The 24,515-nt window shown below is 59.1% G+C and overlaps 1 protein-coding gene across 1 annotated transcript in view; it reads left to right on the top strand.

Annotated features, from left to right (window-relative positions):
• Window positions 1-23,198, top strand: part of Celsr1 (cadherin EGF LAG seven-pass G-type receptor 1) — a 94,466-nt gene extending 71,268 nt beyond the window's left edge. The window contains exons 15-36 of the mRNA XM_090354180.1: window positions 1,205-1,388; window positions 1,637-1,738; window positions 2,343-2,437; window positions 3,012-3,221; window positions 4,729-4,912; window positions 5,622-5,765; window positions 8,047-8,230; window positions 8,796-8,963; window positions 10,718-10,844; window positions 12,475-12,675; window positions 14,906-15,080; window positions 17,221-17,333; window positions 17,591-17,670; window positions 18,989-19,115; window positions 19,758-19,883; window positions 20,215-20,309; window positions 20,539-20,642; window positions 20,815-20,964; window positions 21,314-21,529; window positions 21,665-21,926; window positions 22,028-22,297; window positions 22,700-23,198. Of these exons, the coding sequence (XP_090210306.1) occupies window positions 1,205-1,388; window positions 1,637-1,738; window positions 2,343-2,437; window positions 3,012-3,221; window positions 4,729-4,912; window positions 5,622-5,765; window positions 8,047-8,230; window positions 8,796-8,963; window positions 10,718-10,844; window positions 12,475-12,675; window positions 14,906-15,080; window positions 17,221-17,333; window positions 17,591-17,670; window positions 18,989-19,115; window positions 19,758-19,883; window positions 20,215-20,309; window positions 20,539-20,642; window positions 20,815-20,964; window positions 21,314-21,529; window positions 21,665-21,926; window positions 22,028-22,297; window positions 22,700-23,198 (3,816 nt within the window). The remainder of the gene's footprint in view (window positions 1-1,204; window positions 1,389-1,636; window positions 1,739-2,342; window positions 2,438-3,011; window positions 3,222-4,728; window positions 4,913-5,621; window positions 5,766-8,046; window positions 8,231-8,795; window positions 8,964-10,717; window positions 10,845-12,474; window positions 12,676-14,905; window positions 15,081-17,220; window positions 17,334-17,590; window positions 17,671-18,988; window positions 19,116-19,757; window positions 19,884-20,214; window positions 20,310-20,538; window positions 20,643-20,814; window positions 20,965-21,313; window positions 21,530-21,664; window positions 21,927-22,027; window positions 22,298-22,699) is intronic.
• Window positions 23,199-24,515: the final 1,317 nt, after the last annotated feature.

Raw genomic sequence — 24,515 nt, 5'->3', positions numbered from 1 at the left:
GTACACGCCATCACACACGGAACCAATGGGTACACACACTCCTACTCGAAACACGCATGTACACAAGTCCTGCATGAACACACATGTACACACATCCCTGTAAGAGCAGACCTAGATGATCTCATGCGCACACATCCCTACACACGTGTCGTGGCATTCTCACACTCTTGCTTTCTCTCACTCTTGCACGCATGCACGCACACACTAGTATGTAGATGTTGGCACTCTCGTGTGCTGTGCACACAGCCAGGCTGCCTCTCCCATGTTTGCTGCATCGGCCCCACCCCTTCCTGGGAGAACTGGGATTGTTCAGGGTTGACTCCTCATGTTTGTTCTATAGCCGGACACCTAGTGGGCCACTGGGCACGTAGTGACTTCTGCCAAGGTTGCCCCATCCCCAACACCAATTAAAGTCTGCCTACTTGGCCATGGTCCTGCTTTTTTTTTTTTTTTAACCGAGCTGACCTTCAATAATAATGAAGATTTTGAAACGTTGTATTAAGAGCGGAAGCTGTGTCTGATGCTGTGCACACGGCACTGCTTCTATCCCTGCATAAAAAATAAAGGTGAGGGCTGAGCACCAGGACCCACACCTGTCATCCTAGCTCCTCAGGAAGCTGAGATCTGAGGGCTGAAGTTCAATGCCAGCCTGGTCAGGAAAGTCCTTGAGACCGTTGTCTTCAGTTAGCCAGCAAAGAGCTGTAAGTGGAGCTGTGGCTCAAATGGTAAAGTGCTAGCCTTGATAAAAAATGTTCGGGTACAGTGGACACTGGGGCTGTGAATTCAAGCCCTAGTACCAGCACACACACACACACAATTTAGTACATGAAGTAGAAAAGCACCAGCTTCCCTGGTCTTGAGTCCCCATCCTCACAGGCGGGTGTGTGCAGGACAACACACCCAGCCATGTGTCGCATGCCCATCTTTAGGTCACATGATAGGAAGCTGATGCCCTTGACCCTGAGCTGACCTGTAGGGTGCCTGCCATGCCATTAGGCTTCCAGTAATTTGAAACCCCAGTGCCAGCCCTGAGGGTCCGCGTAGCCACTTGTGGAGGGCAGGCGGGGAGATGTTCTCACCCGACCTGGGGAGAATGGTACCCCGGCTTGTTGCAAGGGAGACAGGCTCCCTGTGCGGCCTCGGCCACTGCAGTACTGCTTCATGGTCCTTGTGTGCGACATCACGCATGCTTTGGCCCTTGCAGGAGAATTACTACAAGCCCCCTGCCCAGGATGCCTGCCTGCCGTGCGAATGCTTCCCCCACGGCTCCCACAGCCGGGCCTGCGACATGGACACAGGACAGTGCGCCTGCAAGCCCGGCGTCATCGGCCGCCAATGCAACCGCTGCGACAGCCCCTTTGCGGAGGTCACCGTGCTGGGCTGCGAAGGTCCTTAGTCCCCTCCACCCTTCCCACCCCACAGCGCAGCAGGCTGGACCATGTGTGTGCACACGCCTGCACCTCCGCAGCTACATGTTCTAGGTTCTCCTTGGCGTTCTAGAGCCTGGCCCTTTTTGAGGCTGAGAGCCAGTTGTGATGCCAGCGGGCACGGGAAGGTGCCGAGAGTGGTCTGGAGGGAGGGGTTCCCTCTGGCCCACACCGTGTCGAGCTGAGCCGCCCCCTTCCTCTGTTCCCAGTGATCTACAGCGGGTGTCCCAGAGCCTTCGAGGCTGGCATCTGGTGGCCACAGACCAAGTTTGGGCAGCCGGCTGCAGTGCCATGCCCAAAGGGATCCGTGGGTAAGGCCCAGGGTCCATGCCCTCCGGGAAGGAAGTTGGGGGGCCTGGGAAGGCAGATCTGTAGGCTGGGTGCTTGTAATCCTCGCTACTTGGGAGGCTGAAATAAGAAAAGCTGTAGGCGACGTGCGGGTGGTGAGGTCTGGCCGTGGTGCTGCCCCACTGCCTGGGGCTTGGCCAGGTTCCCTCGCCACTCGGCACTGGGCTCTGTGGGATACACCCACAGTGGTGTCCAGGCTGGCAGGGGCGTCGGGGATGCAGCCCCCACGTGGCTGGTTCTTTCCTCCCTGATGTGACCCTATAGTGACCCCATGGTGACCCTATGGTTGCTTTATTTGCTAGGCGTCCTGGGAGGGGGTTGCAAATATCACAGTGGCTTTGGAGGTGACTCCTGATGTGGAGAAGGGAGCACATGTCAGCCTTGCGTGTGGGCTGTGCAGCCCAGCCCTCCGGGGTCCTTATGGCCGAGGATCAGTGCAGCCAGGCCTCCCGGGGTCCTCATGGTTATGGGTCTCCAGCCGGATCTCCCCGGGTCCTCTCCTCTCCTCAGCGCTGGGGTGTAAGTGCTTTCTGGCAGTGGTCCACACTTGGTGTTCTGGTTCTCTAGGGAATGCCATCCGGCACTGCAGTGGGGAGAAGGGCTGGCTGCCCCCGGAGCTCTTCAACTGCACCACGGGCTCCTTCCTGGACCTCAAGGTCATGGTAGGCTTGAGACCAGCACAAGTGTGCAGTCAGGGGACTGCCAGGGTGACAGTGCTGCGGGTCAGAGTCCAGGGGCCAGGCCAGGCTCCCCAAATCCAGCGGGCGCTGGAGATAGATACCCACGAGTGCGTGTCTTGCCCAGAACCTGATTCTAGGTTCTGTAAATAGACTTTCCACATTCAGCTGTGTTTGCCTTCACATCGGGGTGTTTTAGTGGCTGGTTGAGTCACCTGGCATCTTTGTTTTTGCTAGTCTTGGGGTTTATACTCAGGGCCTGAGCACTGTCCTTGGACTTTCTCAAGGCTAGAGCTCTACCACTTGAGCCACAGCACCACCCCAGGCTTTTTCTATGTATGTGGTAACCCCAGGTCTTCATGCATGCTAGACGAGCACTCTTCCACTAGGCCACACTCCCTGCCCACCTGGCATATTTTTCATGTGTCCTTTGGCCCAATAGATGCCCTCTGCCCTGCCATGGATGGCAGTACAAGGTCATTTCTGGGCATTAGGATTTTTTTTCTAGAAAGGGCAGCAGCGTCTGTTCGCAAATGCCGACTGGCCCTCCTCCTTCCAGAATGACAAGCTGAGCCGCAACGAGACGCGGCTGGACGGAGACGGGTCCCTGAGGCTGGCGAAGGCGCTGTGGAATGCCACGCGGCACAGCAGCTCGCTGCTCGGCAGTGACGTGCGCACGGCCTACCAGCTGCTGGGCCGCGTCCTGCAGCACGAGAGCCAGCAGCAGGGCTTTGAGCTGGCGGCCACGCGGGACGTCAACTTCCACCAGGTACGAGGAGGCCTCTGCTGGAGCCTCAGCGTCTGGGGTCGGTGCCCAGGTGGAATTCTGTCATGTTTGGTGGCCCTACCTAGTGGCCTAGACCCAAAGACCGTTAGAAATGCTTTGACTGGTGAAGGTCACAGCCTGAAGGGTGCAGCAGTGAAGGACTACCACTCTGCTACCACTCGCATGCACTCATGGTTGTTTTCCTGTGCTCCTACAGGGGCTTGAACTCAGTGCCTCCTCACGCTCTTGCCTATGTGGTCAAGGTTGGCACTCTACCGCTTGAGCCACAACTTTCCTACTAGCTTTTTTTTTGTGTCAGTCATGTGGCTTGAACTCGGGGCCTGGTGGCTGTCCTTGAGCTCAGTTGCTCAAGGTTAGCTCTGTAGACTTGGAGCCACAGCTCCACTTGTAGTTTTCTGGTGGTTAATTGGAGATAAGAGACTTATCAGGGACTTTCCTGTGTGAGCTGGCTCACTGCAGTCCTCAGATCTCAGCCACCTGAGTAGCTCAGAGCCCTCTGTTGCTGACCTTTAGAGTTACTTGGAAGTGAGCTAAGCGTCTCGCACGTTCCTGCCTGGCTGGCTTAGAACCACGATACCCAGACCTCAGCTTCCGGAGAAGCTAGGATTATAGGCCTGAGCCACCGGTGCCGTTGAGCCAGCTTGCAGCCTGGTCCATGTGACAGCCCTATATCTCCCGCATCTTCTGCCGGGTCTCTTACCCATTCACTTGGCAAGTGAGGAAACTGGGGCATTGCTTATAAGTAGAGGGCCATGTGTTCACGCTGCACCTATGCCCGCCGCATGTGGACACAAACTGTCACACAGCATCATTGACGGTGCCCACGAATGACGTGGACCCCTGCATACTGCACTCCCCAAGCCTCTCCCATCCCTCAGCTGCATGCCGTGGAGGGGCTGGTGGGAAAGCTCAGTGGGCACAGTGTGTGGAAATGGCTGTGTATATTGTAGAGCTGCCTGGCGACCCCTCTCCAGGCCCTGCCCAGAGCCTTTGGGGTGCCCCCCAGCAATGCAGAGTCCTGGGCCTTGGCAGATTCTGCCTAGATTGCATCCCAGCCTGAGAGCGTGGCCACTGGAGTTGCTTCTCCACCTGGGGATCTTTGTCAACAAGTTTCCACACTAGTGTCCATCTTGGGCCGGTCCCTGACCCTGGGTGTGCTGTGCCCCAGCCAAGCACTGGTTCCTGGCACTGGCATGACACCACAGCCAGGCTCGTCCATGGGCATTCACCAGCAGCCACCCCGCTCCCACCTGAGCTTCCCGCTCAGCAGAGTCTGTGGGTTCACCGTGGGCCTCCTGGCATCTCGGGGTGTGCAGGGAGACCCCAGCAGGCACCCTCCTGGAAGTCCATGGCCTGTGAGATCAAGTCCTGGCCATCTCTTCTCCCGACCCGGGTGCAGCTTGGAGACCAGCTTCCTAGAAGCTGTGTTGCTTCTGTCGCGCGACCAGGCCTCCATGTGCGGCTGAGTGCTGTCTGTCTGTCTGGCCAGGATGTTGTGCATGCGGGCAGCGCCCTCCTGGCTCCAGCCACCAGGGCGTCATGGGAGCAGATCCAGCGGAATGAGGGCGGGGCAGCTCAGCTGCTGCAGCACTTCGAGGCCTACTTCAGCAACGTGGCGCGCAACGTGAGGCGGACCTACCTCAGGCCCTTTGTCATCGTCACGGCCAACATGAGTAAGGGCTGCAAGCTATGCGGGGGTGTGGGTCGAGAGACGGCCCCGGGAGTGCAGCAGGTCAGGCTGTGGTCTTCGCTCTGCCACCAAGGAAAGGGAGGCCGAGACCCTGTGCCCCACTCCTGGTCTGTGCCTTGAGCCTTCCAGATGCCCAGGTGTGGGGGTTCATGGGGAGACTAGGGCTCCATGATGTAGCCCTCCAGGGCTCACTGAGACCCCCAGGCTCCCTGCAGACACAGACAGGACTGTGAGAGGCTGGAGACGAAGCACCAGGTGGTCAGCAGAACTAGACACCAGGGCACAGCCCTCGGGGGCCAGGGTGTTAGCACAATGGTTTCCCTATAGGCAGAGGAAATCCCGGCGCAGCTGAACCCACCCCACCGCTCCCAGCCACGCCAGGAGAAGTCCTCAGGCCCTGGGGTGTCCGTGGCGTAGCAGAGCTCCTTCTCTTAAGTAGGTATAGGCCCCTGGCATCCATGATGCCGACCCACAGAGCTCCACTGGCACTCGTATTTGCTGGCCAGACAAGAAGCAAGACCCCAGGTAGAAAACCAGAGCATAAAGGGCTGGAGGCTCACGAGGAAGAATAACTGCCTAGCAAGTCCAGGGATCTGAGTTCCAGTACTGAAAGAAGCTTTACCCCACATGGCCGGCTTAAAGGGGCGCCCAGAAAGCTCTGCAGCCCGCCTGACGGAAGCCCTGTCCCCTAGTTCTTGCAGTGGATGTCTTCGACAAGTTCAACTTCACGGGTGCCCGCGTGCCTCGAGTCGAGGCCATTCAGGATGAGTTCCCCAGAGGTTTGGAGTCCTTTGTGTCCTTCCCAGCGGACATCTTCAAGCCACCTGAGAGAAAAGGTGAGCTGCCTCGAACCCCAGGCCTTGGCAGGGGTTCTGTCCTTCCCCGAGGCGGAGCACAGGGCGGCCCCAGCCGTCTGCCGAGCGCAGGGCCAGCCGTGGTGGAGCTCAAGCATGTTCACACCTGCTCACTAGACCTCCCAGGCCTCGCAGCCGTGCCGGAGCAGGCACAGGGCCCAGGTCCCCAGCCGGTCCTCCTCTGCCCTGCACGTTTTCCACAGTAGATGCTGCCTGCAGGTCTGTTCATAGCGGCCCATAGAAGTGACTGTGGGGTGGGGAGTGGGGCGTGTTCGTGTGTGTGTTCACGTGTTAGAAAGAGACTGATGTGCATATATGTGCATGGTGTAAGTATGTGTGCTCCTCCTGTGCATGGTTACTGTCCATGTGTGTAATATGTGCATGAGCACGTATGTGTATTGTGTTTTAGTTGTGTGTCTAGCCTGGGTGCACAGGGATCCATGTGTTCATGGTGTGTTTATTTATGTGTGTATTTCATGGGTAGATTTTTTTGTCAGTCCCGGGGCTTGAGCTCAGGGCCTGGGCAGTGTCCTGGGACACTTTTTGCTCAAGGTTAGTGCTCTGCCACTTGAGCCACAGAGCCACTTCTGGCTTTTTCTGAGTATGTGGCACCAAGGAATCAAACCTAGGACTTCGTGCGTGCTAGGCGAGCACTCCTGGCCTCATGTGTACGTTCTGTTTGCACATGTGCTATGTAGATATATATGTGTACATCCTCTGAATATAGGATTGATGTGTGTTTGCCTTATGTGTTCAAGCATGCACACATGCATTCTTTATGTGTATATATTTAGTTTAAGTATGCATGTATATATTCTTGCAAGCATGCACATGCATGGGATTGAGTATATTTTATGTTGAGAATGTGTGTACATGGTATGTGTGCAGTGTGTGTGTTTTCTACGTGGGCATGCTTCGTGTCATATTCTGTGCGTATGTTCCTTGGTGCATGCATGTCACACTGTGTGTGTGTGTACCTGTGTATTCCTGTGTCTTCCCAAGCAGAGGGCTCTGTCCTTGTCACTCGGTCATGTCTCCACTCTCCCAGAGGCCACCAGTCATCCCCCTCTTGGGGTCTGTGAGCCCCGGGGCTCAGGAGTTCCTTTTCTTGTGTCCTCACGTCCCTCTCCCAGGGACTTGGCCCTTGGGTGGCATTGTAGTCAGTGTGACCTGTCTGCTGGCACCAGAGCTGGCCTGCACATACCGGTGTCACCATTTAGTCAGATAGTTGATAGATTTGTTGGCTGTCATAAACCATTGGCTTTCCCTACCCACCTACCCTCACCTCCATGTATGTCTCAGCCCCATCCAGGCCTGTGTGAGGACCAGGAGGGGCTGGGGAGGGGTGTCCCTCCTGCCATGTAACATGGCTGCTTCTAATAGCACTGTCTTCACGTTTTCAGGGCCCATGCTCCTTGTTCTGTTTCCTCAATTTGCGCCTTGTAAGCCCTACAAGGAGTCCTAACTCCCCTCTGTTTTGGCTTTGTTGTTGTGTTTTCTCTGGCTTTTCTTTTCATTTTTGGCAGTACTAGGGTTTGAACTCAGGGTCTCATGCTTTCTGGGCGGGAACTTTACCCCTGCCGTGTCTCTAGCCCCTCCCCCTCCCCCTTTTACTGCGCTCATCAACGTTGAGGTGACGTCTCACTCCCTTCCTGGGTGCATGCCTGGCTTGCAGTCTACCTATTTTAGGCTTCCTCCTGTAGCTGGGATAACAGGTGTACACAACTGTACCCAGCCCTTGGCTAGAACGGGTCTCCTGAATTTTTCTTCTGGGCTGGGCTGCCTTCGTGCCATGGCCTGCCCAGTCTCAGTGTTCTAAGCAGGCATGTACTTCTTCTAAGAATCCTTTTTATCTCTGAGAATTTAGCTCTTCTAGAATCTTCCTGTAAGGGAAGTATTTGTCATTGCCACATCCAGTGTAGTCTCCTTAGGGTTTATTCAGGTTGTAGCAGGGATCAAAATTCCCTTCCTTTTCAGGGTTGCGAACTAATCCACTGTGTGGAACCCTATTTTCACATTGCTTATCCTTTTACCCGTGAGCGGGATCTCGGGATGCTTCCCTTTTCTTTGGCTACTGTGAATTAGGCTCGAGACCCTTTCATGTATGAGGTCCAGTGGAATGGCTGAAGCCGTGTGGTGTTGGGGGGTGGGGGTGTCACGGTGCCGCTGCCCGTAGGACCGCTGCTGAGCTGAGCTGAAGGCAGCGTGGTGCCGATGCGGGCCTGGCTGCAGCTCTCTCTCATGCCCTGTGCTCTCGCTGCAGACGGCCCCGCGGTGAGGGCGGCCAGCCAGAGAGCTGCCCCAACAGCCCGCCCAGAGCCCATGCCCAGCAGGCGGAGGAGACACCCCGAGGACCCGGGCCAGTTTGCCGTCGCCCTGGTCATTGTTTACCGGACGCTGGGCCAGCTCCTCCCTGAGCACTACGACCCTGACCGTCGGAGCCTCCGGTAAGGCCTGTGTCCCCGGGGCCCCGAGACCTCCATGGGGCAGTGCCCATCAGTCCCCCTCCCCGTGACCTGGGCCTCGGGGGACCTGTGGCAGGACCCAGGGCCTGGCCTTGCACACTGCACCCTGTCTTGTCAACTCAGATGCCACCCTCCCTGTGTGGGCCCTGCCTTATGTCTGCAGAAACCCTGCCCCGTCCCTGTGCCTCACCCTGCACTTGTCATAGGGGGCACTGTTGGATGACCCCCATGCTGGCCCAGCTGGTGAAGGTGCTGGACAAAGCCCCACACCCAGGCATTGCCCTGCTCGCCGGTGGCAGCGGCTGCATCTCCTCCACCTGCCTGGGCCTTCTCTTTACTGACAAATGTCTGAAGATCCCGTTGGCCCAGAGGGGACTGGTCCCGTGCCTCCTGAGGACACAGAGGCCACGCAGCTCACTCCAGGAGCCCAGCGGGCCCTGTGTCTGTGGACGGTGACTCAGTTGCTCAGCTGGCCCTCATGACGTTGACACCCAGGTTTTAAACAAACACATCTACTGTGCCGATGAACATTCTCCTCTCGCTGCAGGCTTCCCAGCCGGCCCACCATTAACACTCCGGTGGTGAGCGCGCTGCTGCACAGCGAGGGCGTGCTGGCCCCCGTGCCCCGGCCCGGGCCCGTGCTGGTGGACTTCGCCCTGCTGGAGACGGAGGAGCGGACCAAGCCGGTCTGTGTGTTCTGGAACCATTCCCTCGAGTGAGTGGGACCACGGCAGGAGGGCACCTGCACTGGGCACAGCCAGCAGAGGCTCCTGGGAAGGCTGTTTCTCCCTGCCTGCACTCCTTCCAGTCACTGTAGCACAGGAGACTCTTCCTCCTCCTCTTCCTCCTCTTCCTCTTTCTCTAACGCCTCCGCTGGAGTCTAGAGCCACGCATGTCTGTCGACATGTACACACAGTCTCTGGCATGTACACGCACAGACATGTCTGCACTGACATGGAGACATTCACACCCATGCCTGAGGGCACAGTTGTACATAGCGACACATGTTTACACACAGACGTGGAGACGTGGAGCTATGCACACACACCCTGAGGAACTCACTCACAGGTGGAAGTAGAGACACACTACCGTGTGCGCGCACACACATGCACACACGCACGTGTGCACATATCTGCACACACACAGGCCAGCAGTGGTCTGTGACCTCAGCCTGCATCGCTGGCCGTCCAGGCCACCCCAGCCCAGCAGGCTTTTTATATAGGAAGGTGGCCAGAGGCCAGTGTGGCGCCGGCAGTGTGTGGAGGCTGGCATGGAGGAAATGTGGGTGTGGCTGGGGCAGCATGAGCCACTGTGTCACCACCTTGGCTGTCCTGTGACTGCGGTGTCTCCTCGTGCAGGGGAAGCAGCCATGGTGCCTGGCAAAGGGAAGCTTCCAGTCGTGGGCTTGATGCAGTCTAGGGTGTCAAGTCTGTCCCAGGGCAGGGCAGACGCCTCCTTGGGCTGGGGACCAGAGCCCCAGGCCCCTTCCCCACGTTCCAGGCTTGTCCGGATCTACATCTGGAAGTTTCTACACCACAGGCCACATGGACCACCTCACAGCTCCTGTCACTGGGGGGCAGAGCCCATGGTGGGCCCAGCGAGCGGGCTCGTGCCGGGATACGAATGCCGCAGTGTCTGGGCAGAGCACACCCTGGGGTTCAAAGAAGCCAGTCGAGGAAGCCCTTTCACGGGAGGGCGGGCCGGCGCCTGGCGGCTGTCTGTCCATGGTCTCTTGTTGGAATCTTGGCAATTAGCTCTGCTCTGGTGCCCTGCCCCTGGCTTTGTGCTGCTTCTATTACCCCACAGATCGAGATGCTTGGGGCAGGTGTAGTCACCAGCGTGCCCCACTTTACAGATGAGTAAACTGAGGATCAGAGAGGTTATGGGATTTTTCCCCAGAGTCGGGCAGGGCAGGGCCTTGTAACGCTTGTTACCCTCAGGGGGACAGGAGGAACCACTGGGCCCTGGCCCTGGGGCAGCTCCCGTAACCGTTGTGCAACCTGCAGATGAGAGGGAGTTGTAAATGGAGGTTTGTTTCTGTGCTCACTGAACTGGGGGCAGCTGAGGCCACTGCCTCAGCCACAGCCATTCCCACGGGGGACAGGGGACAGGGGCACATTGCTGTGTGCTTTCCTGCTATTGGCCATGGAAGCCTGGGACTTCAGAGATGCTAGAGAGCCCTGAGTAACCATGCAAGGGTGGGGAGAGCCCCTCCAAGGTCCCCGGCAGCCACGAGGATTGCTGTGCTGTCTCCATGGTGGTGGGAGGGGAGGGGTACATGTGGGGTGCTGCCGGGGGTCCTGACACCCCCCGCAGGAGGAGGCGTTCTCCGTATTTATACTTCCTTCCAGTCTGGCCCAGCAAGAGCAGGCCAGCCTCAAAGCCCAGAGCCCCAGAGCCCAGAGCCCAGAGCCCGAGCCCCATCCATGTGGAAGCCATCATTTCACCGCCGTGTTCTCCACTCTGCAGCATCGGTGGAACAGGAGGGTGGTCAGCCAAGGGCTGTGAGCTCGTGTCCAGGAACCGGACCCACGTCACCTGCCGGTGCAGCCACATGGCCAGCTGTGCGGTGCTCATGGATATCTCCAGGCGTGAGGTGGGTCCTTCCCCGGCTGCCGTCCTGCCTGTGGAGGCCCAGGGCAGCGCTGAACCCACCGGAAGTCAGCCTGGGGCCCCAGTCCACCCTGCCCCCAGCTGTCTCCTCTGCACATGTCACTCCCTAAACGCCACGCTCGAGAAACTGGTGCGCATGGGTGTGCATAACCCAGGAAAGGCGTTTTCAGCCAGGCACCAGTGACTCACGCCTGTGATCTTAGCTGTTCAGGGTGTGAGGATTGTGGTTCAAAGCCAGCCCACGCCTATCTCCAGCTAACCACCAAAACAGTCCTCAAGTGGAGGTGCGGCACAAGTTGCATAGGACGAGCACAAAAGCTAAGTGAGAGAGCAAGGCCCTGAGCGTAAGCCCTAGTACCGGCCCACAAGAAAGGAGGGGACTCAGGACCCCAAATAGTGCATGACCACCATGGCAATAGACGCTGTGCTCAGAGGCCTGGGCACTGTAGCCTGTGGCTCCCAGGTGGAATTTCAGCCACGCGGGCAGCCGGCTGCCTGGCAGGGCTTCCTGGTGTCAGGCCGGTGGCTTCCACAGGGGAGCACTTCAGAAAGATGCTGCTAAAACCACAGCAGCCACCAGGGCTGCTCTCCTCACAGTGCCCTCTCCTCACTCAGGGCGGGTGACACAGGTCACTAATCCCAGGGCCTGGCCTAGATAAGCTTTGTGCCTGGAAGCTGACAGGCACACGGGGAAAGCCAAGGTTTCAGGCTACTCACTCGGGAGGCTGCGCTCTAGGGATCACGGTCCAAAGTCAGCACAGGCAGCCAATCCAAGAAACTTCATTAGCCAGCAGAAAGCCCGACACGGAGCTGTGGCTCAAGTGGCAGAGTACCGTCCTTGATTGAAAAAGCCCATTTGAGAGCATAAGACCTGAAGTCCAGTCCCCAAAACACACAAAATGGAACCTGAGTAGGAGACAGAGTCACCCAGGCCTCTCCGAGCTGCAGGCCTCGGAAGAGCCCAGCCTGGGCTGAGGGAGGTCCGGGGCCTATGGCAGATTCCCAGCCCACCCAGGCCTCGCGGTGAGCTCTCTGCCTAGGCTCTAAGCAAAAGACCCCTGGCCCAGCCCAGTCTTGGCCTCTTAGGACCCCGGGCAGCCCAGGGCTCTCCATTGCATCACAAGCAGCACCTTCCGGTAGCTTCTGGAAAACCTAGCTGTGCCCCAAGTGTGGTAACAGCCAGGAAATGGGTGGGGGGGGGGGTCTGGTCAAAGTGATTCCTTGCAAAGGCACACGCGGCAGAGTGGCACACACTCCTGCTGAGCTGTGTGCTGGGAAACTGAGGCCTCACGTCTAAAACCTGAAAAACAGGAGGTGAGGGATCTGGAGGTTTGTTTTCAGGCCGGTCCTTGGGCTTGAACGAGGGGCCCGGACACTGTCCCTTACTCTATTACTTAAGTCACAAGTTTGCCCGAGTAGACAGCAGATTCAAGGTGCCACCTGAGCATGGTTGGTGGCATTCATGTGCTGGTCCACCCCCCACCACCTCCAGCTCCTTCACACTCTCCACTGTGGAACTGCTCGGGGGCTCACGCCACTCCGAGGTCGTGTCACTGTCACGTGGTCTGAGGTCTGAGCCAGACCCTCCCGGCCCCGCCCTTGCCCGCCCACAGCACGGGGAGGTGCTGCCTCTGAAGACGCTCACCTACACCGCCCTGGCCGTGTCCCTGGCGGCCCTGCTGGTGGCCTTCCTCCTGCTGGCCCTGCTCCGCACGCTGCGCTCAAACCTGCACAGCATCCACCGCAGCCTCACGGGGGCGCTCTTCTCCTCCCAGCTGGTCTTCGTGGTCGGCATCAACCGCACGGAGAACCCGGTGAGACCCGGGGGTCCGCCACGCTGCCATGTGTGGCGTCTCCGCCTTCTGGGGAGGGTGCACACTCCACTCTTGCTTACAGTCTTGGGGCTCCCGGCCACGGCTCTGGGTGCCCTGCCAGGCGTCCCTGTGGCCACACCTCCCCTCACGGAGGCTCTGGAGGGATCTTGGGTGAGGCCCGGTGACTGGGGCGGGACAGGAGTCTAGGCCTTCCCCAGCCGTCTCTAGCGGAAGGCCAGGGGCTTAGAAAGCTGAGGAGCACAGGGCTGGGCACGTTGTACCTTCTGCGCAGGGCTCTCCTAGGGGAGTGGGGAGAGATACCCTCTACCCTCTCCTCGCATGGTCCTGAGTGGTTTGAACAGAGGACAAGTGGCTGCTCGCCTGCCTGCAGCTGGGCACTGATACAGGAGGACGGCGGTGTGAGTCCCAGGGCTTGGCATGGTGCCTGCAGCTGGGCACTGATACAGGAGGAAGGCGGTGTGAGTCCCAGGGCTTGGCATGGTGCCTGCTGGGCACTGATACAGGAGGAAGGTGGTGTGAGTCCCAGGGCTTGGCATGGTGCCTGCTGGGCACTGATACAGGAGGAAGGCGGTGTGAGTCCCAGGGCTTGGCATGGTGCCTGCAGCTGGGCACTGATACAGGAGGACGGCGGTGTGAGTCCCAGGGTTTGGCATGGTGCCTGCTGGGCACTGATACAGGAGGAAGGCGGTGTGAGTCCCAGGGCTTGGCATGGTGCCTGCTGGGCACGGATACAGGAGGAAGGCGGTGTGAGTCCCAGGGCTTGGCATGGTGCCTGCAGCTGGGCACGGATACAGGAGGAAGGCGGTGTGAGTCCCAGGGCTTGGCATGGTGCCTGCAGCTGGGCACGGATACAGGAGGAAGGCGGTGTGAGTCCCAGGGCTTGGCATGGTGCCTGCAGCTGGGCACGGATACAGGAGGAAGGCGGTGTGAGTCCCAGGGCTTGGCATGGTGCCTGCAGCTGGGCACGGATACAGGAGGAAGGCGGTGTGAGTCCCAGGGCTTGACATGGTGCCTGCTGGGCACTGATACAGGAGGAAGGCGGTGTGAGTCCCAGGGCTTGGCATGGTGCCTGCTGGGCATGGATACAGGAGGAAGGCGGTGTGAGTCCCAGGGCTTGGCATGGTGCCTGCTGGGCACTGATACAGGAGGACGGCGGTGTGAGTCCCAGGGCTTGGCATGGTGCCTGGCTTTTATGGGTTTTCTCTAAATCACAGTCCTATCTCTGGGAGAGGTTTTTCATCTCCCAGAACCCTGGCAGGCTGAAATGATTTATTAGGCGTTGGTATTATGTCTTTGTTCCACTAGAGTGTGGTACACACGCAATCACAAAGGCCGGGTTCCCTCTGCCCCCAGCAGCGGTTTTCCTGCTTTACTTTTTGCACTGGTTAAAGCTGCACTCCAGCCAGGCAGCCCCCTCACCTGCTTCTTTCACCGAAGGCAGTGTGCGTTCCACTCGGGAAGCCAGGTGCACGGTGGCTTCCTTGGGTCTGGGTTTGCCCCTTGCAGTTGGTTCCCCGCATGGAGCTTAGGGCCTGTCCCACCGGAGCCTTCCCGCTTTCCTTCTGCCGGGGTTCCCGCTGTGAGCTGGATCTGTGTCAGAACTTCCGGGGTCTGTTTCCAGAGCACCTGGCCTGTGGCGGCTCACCTGGCAGCCATGGCCTCTGTCATGGTGGCTGCTGACTTGTCCCCTGGGCTGCAGTGACCTAGTGTCTGGCCTGCAGGGAGTTGGGGGTGGCTTTCTGTTACCTTCATGTGCCTGCTGGGGGTCTCTCGGGGAGACACCGAGGCCCCTCTGGAGATGGAATGGATGATTGAGTGGAGGAGGGGTTGTCATGGTGACGCCCATGGGCGAGATGTGGCCAGGGTGAGCTGTGAGTGTGGGTGTGGCCAGGGTGGGGTGGGTGCAGAAGTGGGGGAGGGAGGGTGAGGGGGATGAGGGGAGGGGGATGGTGGCCTCAGGTGTGGGGTGACCAAGGCTAGTGCTGAACTGAGAACGCTGTGGGTGTGGTCAAGGGCTCCGTTGTGGGTGTGGCTAGGGAAGGGACTGAGTGGGCGTGGCAGGCTCCTCCTGTCTCCTCATCTAATTGGCCCAGGCCCCTGGCACTGAGTGGGAAGTGGGCTCGGCTCACTCCAGGATCCCGGAGGCGCTCAGGCTGCCCCAGCCCCGCAGGCGTGGATAACACAGGCCCCGCCCCCCCCCCCCCCGCAGTTCCTGTGCACAGTAGTGGCCATCCTCCTGCACTACGTGCACATGAGCGCCCTCGCCTGGACGCTGGTGGAACACCTGCACGTCTACCGCATGCTGACGGAGCTGCGCAACATCGACGCCGGGCCCATGAGGTTCTACTACGTGGTGGGCTGGGGCATCCCGGCCATCGTCACAGGTGAGGCCGCGCACGGCAGCCCGGCCCAGGCCTGCCTGCTGACGGGATCCACAAGTCATTGCTGGAACCCGTGGCCCTCAGGGCAGGCAGGACGAGCTGTCCCTTCTCTCCTGTCCACACAAGAGCGCTCACCCGGTGCCCACCTAAGACACACGTTCCTCAAGCCCTGAGCCTGGGACATTCCAGGTTCTCCCTGGCTGGCAGGGGACGAGTGTATAAATGGGTCAGGGGTAGGTTGGGAGACGGATGGATGGATGGATGGGTGGATGGATGGCAGGTGGGGTTAATAGGTAGGTAATAGGTAAGGTGGATAAACAGAAGGGTAGTCAGTGGGTGAGTGGATGAATGGATGGATAGATAAATGAATAAATGTGGATATATGGATGAGTGAGTGGATGAATGGGTAAATGGAAGGGTGAATCAACTGGTGAGCTAGTGGACAGATTGATGGATGGATGGATACCTGTGAGTAGATTGATAGAAAGATGGGCCAGTGGCTAGGCAAGTGGTGGATGGATGCCTGAGTAGATAGATGGACAGGAGGATGGACAGATGGATGGATGCATGCATGAGTGGATGGACAGATGGATAGCTGGGTCGACAGGTAGATGAGTAGGTGGAAGGATGCATAAGTGAACAGATAAATGAGTGGATGAATGATGGATGAGTAGATAGATAGGTACATGGATGGACAAATGGGTGAATGGATGGGTGGATGGATGAGTATATGTATCCATGAATGAGCAGGTGAACAGATGGATGAATAAATGAGAAAGTCAGAAAATAGGAAGTGGTGCTGTGGCTCAAAGTGGTAGAGTACTAACCTTGAGCAAAAAAGGATCAGGGACAGTGTCCAGTCCCTGAATTTAAGCTCCATGACTGAAAAGAAAAAGGAAAAAAAAAAGAGAGAGAGAGAGGAAGGGCCGGGTGAGGTGGCTCACGCCTGTAATCTTAGCTACTCAGGAGGCTGAGATAGGAGGATCAAGGTTCAAAGCCAGCCTGGGCGCGATGCAAGTCCGGGAGACTCTTATCTCCAAGTAACCACCAGAACACAGGAAGTGGCACTGTGGCTCCAGGAGCAGGGCGGTAGACTTGAGCTGAAAACCACAGGGACAGCGCTCAGGCCCAGAGTTCAAGTCCCACGGCCGACAAAGGAAAGAAGGAAAGAAAGTCAGTATTTTTTATTCAATATGAAAAAGTCCCAGTGTGCTTCCTATTAAAGAAGACCCACCCATCTGGGTAGTCACTGGTCTCCAGGGATCTGGTGGCCGCCTGAGGAGAAGCACTGGAGGAGGGGCTTGCTGACCCTATGTGTCCTCAGGGAGGTGCCCTAGTGCCTCGGCTGCAGCCGTCCAGGACCACCACACCAGCTGCCAGTGCCCAGGTCTTCTCCGAGGGCAGTGAAGGCCATGGGAGAGTTGAAACGTCAGGAAACACATCTTTTTGTGTGTGTGTGGGTCATGGGGCTTAAACTCTGGCTTGGACGCTGTCCCTGAGCTCTTCAGCTCAAGCTTACCACCCTACCCCTGGAGCCACAGCGCCACTTCCCATTTTCTAGTGATTAATTGGAGATAAGAGTCTCACAGTCTGTAGTGCCCGGGCTGGCTTTGAATCTTGACTCTCAGATCTCAGCCTCCTGAGTAGCTAGGATTACAGGCGTGAGCCACCACACCCGGCTGGGAAACAGCATTTTAAGATTTAAATAAGGAAAATGGTGGGGAGGGTTTGGAGCAGGCTGGGTGGGGAAGCCCCAGGACAAAGCCACCAGGCACAGCTAAGCACCAGGGCCCCTGCCTATTGCCTGAACCTTGCTGGTGGTGCTGCATAGAATGGTGGTCTTCTCCTGGCTTGCCCTCCATTGGCAAGGGGACAGCGGGTCCTGGCCAGCATGCGTGTGTGGTGGTACGGGTGTGTGTAGGTCGATGTGCAGGAATACGCGTGCATGTGTGCTCGTGCAAGACCCGGGTGGTACTGCCCCGCCACTGGTCCCAGCCCCCGCCTCCCCGGCACCCTGGGTCCTCGTGGCTCCTGGCCTGGCAAGCTCCTGGCTGCTTCCCAGTCCCATGGCTGGCCTCGCCTCCCTTTCTGGGTGGAGGGTGTCCATCCGGGTCTGTGGTATTCATCCTTTCTCGGTGTCCAGGACTGGCAGTTGGCCTGGACCCCCAAGGCTACGGGAATCCCGACTTCTGCTGGCTGTCCCTTCAGGACACCCTCATCTGGAGCCTTGCCGGGCCCGCTGGAGCCATGATCACGGTGGGTGCCACGGCCTCCGCAGACGTGCCTCTCTCTCGGTGCTGGTGGTGGGCAGGAAGGGTGTCCTCAGTCCCTGCTCCAGTGGGAGACACGTGAGCTGGGCCACGGAATGGCTTCACCCAGCGGGCCAGGGCCCAAGGCCTCTCGTCCAGCCACAGCTCCTGAGATGCTGAGAAGCCCCACAGAAATGCTGCGCTTGTGAAGTCTGGCTTGGACCACAGAAGAGCCAGCCACCAATTTTATTGTTGTTCTTCCAGATCAACACAGTCATTTTCATCTTGTCTGCAAGGGTCTCCTGCCAAAGAAAACACCATTACTATGAAAGAAAAGGGGTTGTGTAAGTTGGGGCTCAACCTGACTGCTGGGGTGGGACTTGCTGTCACAGGCCTACCAAATCTTGGCCAATGGCCTGGGTGATGGATGGATGCATGGATGGAGGGATACATGGTTGGTGGATGGATGGATGGATACATGGATGAGTGGGTGGATGGCCAGCTGGATGGGTGGGTGAGTCAGTGGGTAGATTAAGGACAGGTGGGTGTAGGGGGAGTAGGTGGGTGAATGTATGAGTGTGGTAGATAGGTGGATGGGTAGGTGGTGGTTGGGTGAGTGGATGAGTGGAGGAATAGCTGGATGGGTGAGTGATGGCTAGATGGATGTGTGTGTGTAGATGGACGGGTGGAGAGAAGATGGATGTATGGATGGGTGAGTAAGTGGATGAGTGGATGGATGGATGGGTAGGTGGGTGGGTGGGTAGATGGGTGGATAGATGGACAGGTGGATAGGTAGATGGATGGGTGGATGGATGGATGGATGAGTGGGTGGGTGGATGGATGGATGGATGGGGGGGTGGATGGATGGATGGATGGGTGGGTGGGTGGGTGGATGGATGGATGGATGGATGGGTGGATAGATGGATGGATGGATGGATGATGGATGGGTAGATGGTGGATGGATGATGGATGAGTGGGTGGGTGGATGGGTGGGTGGATAGATGGATGAGTGGGTGGGTGGATGGATGGATGGATGGATGGATGGATGGATGGATGGATGGGTAGATGAATGGAAGGATGGATGGGTGGGTGGGTGGATGGATGGATGGATGGATGGATGGATGGATGGGTGGATAGATGGATGGATGAGTGGGTGGGTGGATGGATGGATGGATGGATGGATGGATGGATGGATGGATGGGTAGATGAATGGAAGGATGGATGGGTGGGTGGGTGGATGGATGGATGGATGGATGGATGGATGGATGGATGGGTGGATAGATGGATGGATGGATGGATGATGGATGGGTAGATGGTGGATGGATGATGGATGAGTGGGTGGGTGGATGGGTGGGTGGATAGATGGATGGATGGATGATGGATGGGTAGATGGTGGATGGGTGATGGATGAGTGGGTGGGTGGATGGATGGATGGATGGACGGATGGATAGATGATGGGTGGGTAGATGAATGGAGGGATGGATGGGTAGGTGGGTGGATGGATGGATGGATGGATGGATGGGCAGATGGATGGGTGAATGAATGGATGGATGGGTTAATGGATGTGTGTGCTGGGCGGAAACCATGAAAGTGTCCCCACCAGAGGAGCAGGCTGCCCAGCCGCTCAGTCAGCCTGGGGCCTCACCCCCGCCCGCCCCGCAGCCCCCTGCTGAGGACGGCCTTCCTCCTGCTGCTGCTTGTTGGTGCCACCTGGCTGCTGGGGCTGCTGGCCGTGAACGGTGACACGCTGACCTTCCACTACCTCTTCGCAGCCTTCAGCTGCCTGCAGGTGGGTGTTGGCGGGGTGTCCTGGCGGGCCAGCCTGGAAGACCATCAGGGCACCCCAGCGACGGGCCCGCCTGCCCCGGGCTCCTCCCGGGCTCCTCCCAGGCGTGTCAGGTGGTGGCTGTGGCTGAGTCTCAGGAGAGGGCTTGTGTCCCCCACCACATCCCACTTGGAAGGAGCAGGGACTGCCACGTAGTGATTTGTGACACAACATTGGGGACCACTAATGGCCCAGAGGCTGTGGCCTAGTCTGGGACCTGTTGTCCCCAGCATGTCTGCCTCCATTCTGCCTCCATCCTGCCCCAGCATCTCAGCTTCTTGTTTCTTTGTTTTTGAGCTGGAACTGGGGCTTGAACTCAGGGCGAGGGCACTACCTCCACCCCCCGACTTTCCTCCCCCTCAAGATTGGCACTCTTATCATTTGAACCACACCTCCCTTCCAGCCCATTAGAGACAAGGGTCTGCCTGGCTGGCTTCAAGCTGTGCTCTTCAAATCTCAGCCTCCCGCATGCGTCACTGGCGCCGGCTCCGGTGCCTCAGGGTCCAGCCTGAGGACACAGCCTGCCCTGGAGGGGCGTCAGGGGTGGGTGCCACTGTCCGGGCTGGTGCAGCCGTGCCCAGCGCTGACGTGCCGCCGCTCCTGCAGGGCCTCTTTGTGCTCCTGTTCTACTGCGCGCTCCACAGGGAGGTGCGGAAGCACCTGAGGGCCCTGCTGTCCGGGAGGAAGCTGCACGCGGACGACTCCTCCACCACCAGGGCCACCCTGCTGACGGTAGGAGCTGCTGGGGACCCCACGGGGCCAGCCTGGGCCCTGGGGCCTCCTGTCGCCAGGCTGTCGACGGAGCCACGTGGAGCTCCTTGTGTCTCCTGGGAGAACACACAGAATGGGTGGCAGCCCCGCTTCCCAGGTCTTAGGAAGGGGGGGCCGGGGCAGGGGGGTTCCTATCCTTTCAAGCAGGCACTGGACGACAGCGTGGCCTGGCAATGTCTTCCTCACCTCGGTGAAGGTCACCTGCTTCAGGCTGGCCCACCCGCCCTGGGGGCTACAGGGGACCCGGGTCACACAGCCTGGCCTCCCCAGTGACCTGCCCTCCTGCCCACAGCGCTCCCTCAACTGCAACCACACGTTCAATGAGGGCCCCGACATGCTCCGCACGGCCCTGGGCGAGTCCACCGCCTCGCTGGACAGCACCGCCAGGTCAGCCACACGTCTGCTCTCATCTTGCTAGCCTGCTGGGAAAGCTCGAGCCGTGTGTCCTGTGGGTGGAGGTGACAGAGCTGTCCCCTGGGGGAGGCTGTTGCACTGTGAATACAGACTGTGGTCTGAGGGAATCTTCTAGAACACTGGTGGCCTTTTCAGCATAGGCCATAAGCGCTGGGTGACACGTCCATCTCTGGGTGCTGTGCTGAGCCTGTGTCCTCTCTAGGGACGAAGGGGTCCAGAAGCTCAGTGTATGCTCCGGGCCGGCGCGTGGAGCCCGGGGAGAGCCAGATTCGAACTCCATTCCTAAGAACCACAAGAAGCCCCACGGTACGGGGGGACTGCCTGGTGCAGCACCCCAGCCCCCTGCCTGTTTTCTTATTGTGTCCCCTCTTCTGGCTCCCAGGCCACAGGGAGGCCTGCCTGCCCTTGTCCACCCCGAGGACATGGTGGCAGCCCTGTGCCTGGAGGTTCAGCGCCCTGAGCCTCTTGCCCCCTGCAGGTCCTGACTCCGACTCGGACAGCGAGCTGTCCTTGGACGAGCAGAGCAGCTCCTACGCGTCCTCGCGCTCCTCGGACAGTGAAGACGATGGCGGAGACCCAGAGGACAAGTGGAACCCAGCCGGGGGCCCTGTCCACAGTACCCCCAAGGGTAGGCCGAGCGGGCACCGCAGGCCAGGCTGGCTCTGACTGCAGGATGCTGCATGTTGCGATGGGGGCAGGGCTGGCATCCTCGGCCTGCCAGGCCACGCCCAGCAGAGCTGCAGTGGCAGGAAGTTCTGGGGTCTCTGTGGGCTGCTGCCTCAGGGAGGGGCCAGGCTACAGCCCAGGGCCCTCCCCATATGAACCCGTTTCTCTGTCTTGGGTACAGCTGTGCCAGGTGCAGGGCAAGGAACTGTGGGTAAGGGCTGTGGACAGGATTCCTATGCTGGGACATGGTGGGCGGTGGCTGGATCCAGGCTTGGCTGTCTTTGGACTGGGCTATGGTTCTTCTGCCTCAGCCGATGTCCTGGGAAACCACGTGCCCCCTGAGTGGCCAGATGAGAGCCTGGCTGGGAGCGACAGTGAGGAGGAGGCCGGCACGGAGGCCCGGCTGAAGGTGGAGACGAAGGTCAGCGTGGAGCTGCACGGGCAGGAGCAGGGCAACCAGTGCAGCGAGTGCCCCCCTGGCCGGGATGGCGGGGCCCTAGCCAAGCCTGCTGCGGAGCAGAGGAAAGGTACATCTCCACCTTGAGGAGCAGGGGGAGCGCAGCGGCCGGTGGAGGCTGGCTCTAGCCCGGGCCCACTCCTCCCCGAGTTGGCAGCCCCCACGGGCGCTTTGGTCCGCAGTGACCTGAGGTCTCTGTTCCCAGGCATCTTGAAAAACAAAGTCACCTACCCCCCACCGCTGCCCGAGCAGCCGCTCAAGTGTCGGCTGCGGGAGAAGCTGGCGGACTGCGAGCAGAGCCCCGCGTCCTCCCGCACGTCCTCCCTGGGCTCTGGTGACAGGGTCCACACCTCCGAGGGCGTCCTCACCGTGAAGATCCCCCGGCGGGAGCCAGGCCGAGAGCAGCTCAACGGTGTGGCCATGAGTGTGTGTACAGGGAGTGCCCAGGCCAACGGCTCCGACTCCGAGTAAGTACACCGGGCTTCGGGGCCCCGGGAGGGGGCTGCCAACGTCCCTCAGGGACCCCCCGAGGGGGTTCTCGCCCTGCATGACCTTGGACCCCAGCCAGCTCCACCCGCATTGACCCTCCACCTGCCTGCCGATTCTTCCCGCACGCAGAGGCAGTAATGAAACTTCAATTTGAACCATCAGGAAACCATGAGGCATCTGTCACCCCCGACCTCGTGCCGTCCAGTCCTGGACCGCCGAGCCCCAGGGTGATGCAGCCCGGCGTGTGGACCTCTGGGGTGGCAGCCGCCCACGATGGTCCAGACAGGAAACCCGGCCCAGGCAGGGATTCAGGGCCCATCGGACGCCCTGACCAGTGCCAAAGCCACAGGCATGTCTCAAAGGGAGCGAGGCCTCTGGACCAGCGTAGCTTGGTCCTCAGACTGCACACAGAGCCAAAGCCATGCCGCAGGGTCCGGCACAGTGCTGGACGCGAGGGCACCAGGCACAGACAGAGGCCCGGTGGCTCCTGAGGGCTCTCAGTCCCCCTGCCAAGACACCCACTCTTTTTAAAGTGAATGACTACACTGTGTGGATGGGCGCGCGTGCTTGCTCAGGATTGGAGAAGACGGAAGCCCGTACCCCGCACTACACGACTGTCTTGCTGCCGGGAGAGCCATGAACTGACCTGTACTGGAGTCTGGGAAGTGCCCAGGACAGGGCTGCTGCCAGCAGGGCCCAGGCGGGGAGTGCGGGGTTGTGAAGTTACAGCAGTCTCTGGATGCCCCTGCAGTGCCTTCCAGAATGCAGGCCAGGCGCCAGGCAGGCGTGGGGGCATGATGGCCTCCGGCCCGAGGGCTCTCATCCTTCCCAAACGCTTCATGCAGAACACAAGCCGACGCCAGGACACGCGTGCATGGCAGGATGGGTACAGGCCCAAGGGCTCTCATCCACCCCAAACAGGACACCAGGGTGGGGCTGCCACTTGGCCCATTGCAGGCCCGGGACTTTCCTGGATAGGGAATTCCTGTCCCCCGCCAGCTCCTGGTCACGTCTCCATGGCCATCTCACCTTCTCTGCCGTGCGCCCAGGCAGGCTGCCCCACGCCGGCCGGCACCACTGACTTAATTCAAAGACGGCACCCCAGCCACTCTCACCAGAGACCACGGGTGGCTCTGAGCACCAGTGTGGCGGAGGCCCAGAACTCCCAGCCACATCTCGTGTCCGCATTTCCTCTGTTCGTCAAAGCAGGCGCCCCCCCTCCAGACCAGCACAGGTGTTCCCAAATGTGAGAGGATGGGAAAAGCGGGCCACGGGGAAGACTGCAGCAGCAGTGTGACAGAGGCGCTGCCAGCCTCACACCGTGGCCCTGAGCAGTGGCTCAGCTACAGGCGTGGGCAGCATCGCAGTGGACAGTCTCCAGAGAAGCAGCAAGGGCCGGGGGCCGGCTCGTTCTCAGGTCTGGGGCATGCCCCTTCCCCTTCCGTAACTGGATTTTGCCCTTTAAGGTGAGCCTTTTAATTTGACCATAATTGTTAAAAACAACAAAAAGATACCAGTTTTATTAAGACGGGAACAATTTAAACCCATTTTGATGACTTGAGGCTTTCTAAGAGATGAAACACTGGAAGTTTCTACTAAGTGTGTATTTATTACTTCTCAGCACTGGACTAGGAGAACACAATAAATTAAGATGTCTGATTTGTACTTGGTGTTCCCTTCATCTCCCCAGGCAGCGTGGGGCCCGAGGGTCTCAGGCAGCACACTAGCTGTTCTCTGGCCTGCTGGCATTGGGCAGGGGGGGAGGGGAATCCCGGGTTCCTGGGATTTTCTTTGGTGTGAACTCAAGGCTGATAGACACCACGTCGTGGCACTCACCTCCAGCTTTTCACGTGCACCGTTTTCCTCACAGGTGAGCCACCACCTGGCTTGTTCTTTGAAATAGGTTCTTGGTTTTATTTTTTTTGGGGGGGGGGTGGCTTTCAACGACAATCCTCCCGTGAAGCTGAGGTTGCAGGTATGAGCCACCACACTCCACCCAGGACTCTTGAACCAGAAATGTTTGCTAAGTTGTAAAGCGTTTTTGTCCCGGCACTGCAGTGACAGGCGGGGGAGCCGTTGCCGGGTCCAGGCCAGCCCCTCCTCAGCACTATTCATCTCCTCCCTCCTCCCTTAGACTTGACTTCCTCAGGGTAGCCTCCCCTGCTCCCCTCCCTCCTCTCTCTCCCGCCCCCCCCCCTTTCAAATGCAGCTCGCTTTCTGCTTCTCCCTTTGCTGGCCTCCACCTCCTCGGTGCAGGAGGCCACTCTGCCCTCTCTGATGAACATGGCTTCAGCAATCTGAGGGGAGGCTGCAGCCCCGTCTCATACAGAAATCTGTCTGGTAGTGATGAGCCTGTGCCCGCGAGCGGAGGGCTCCTGTGCCAGGGCCGCCATGCTGGCCACGCCAGGGCCATGCTGCGTGCACATGTGGATTTCCCCGTGCACCTCAACACGGGTGTGCTGGGCCTGTGTCCACACGGACTGACACGGACAGGAATGTCTCGGCCTCACCCTCACCCTCTTGGGTTCCCTCACTCGAACTCCCAGGGACCCTTCGCTTTGCTTGGC

Source organism: Megascapheus bottae, chromosome 2 (genome assembly GCF_031878675.1).
Source record: "Megascapheus bottae isolate mThoBot1 chromosome 2, mThoBot2.hap1, whole genome shotgun sequence".
In the NCBI taxonomy this organism is placed as follows: domain Eukaryota; kingdom Metazoa; phylum Chordata; class Mammalia; order Rodentia; family Geomyidae; genus Megascapheus; species Megascapheus bottae.
Note: the sequence above shows the minus strand (reverse complement) of the source record. Positions and strands in the feature narration are given on the sequence as shown.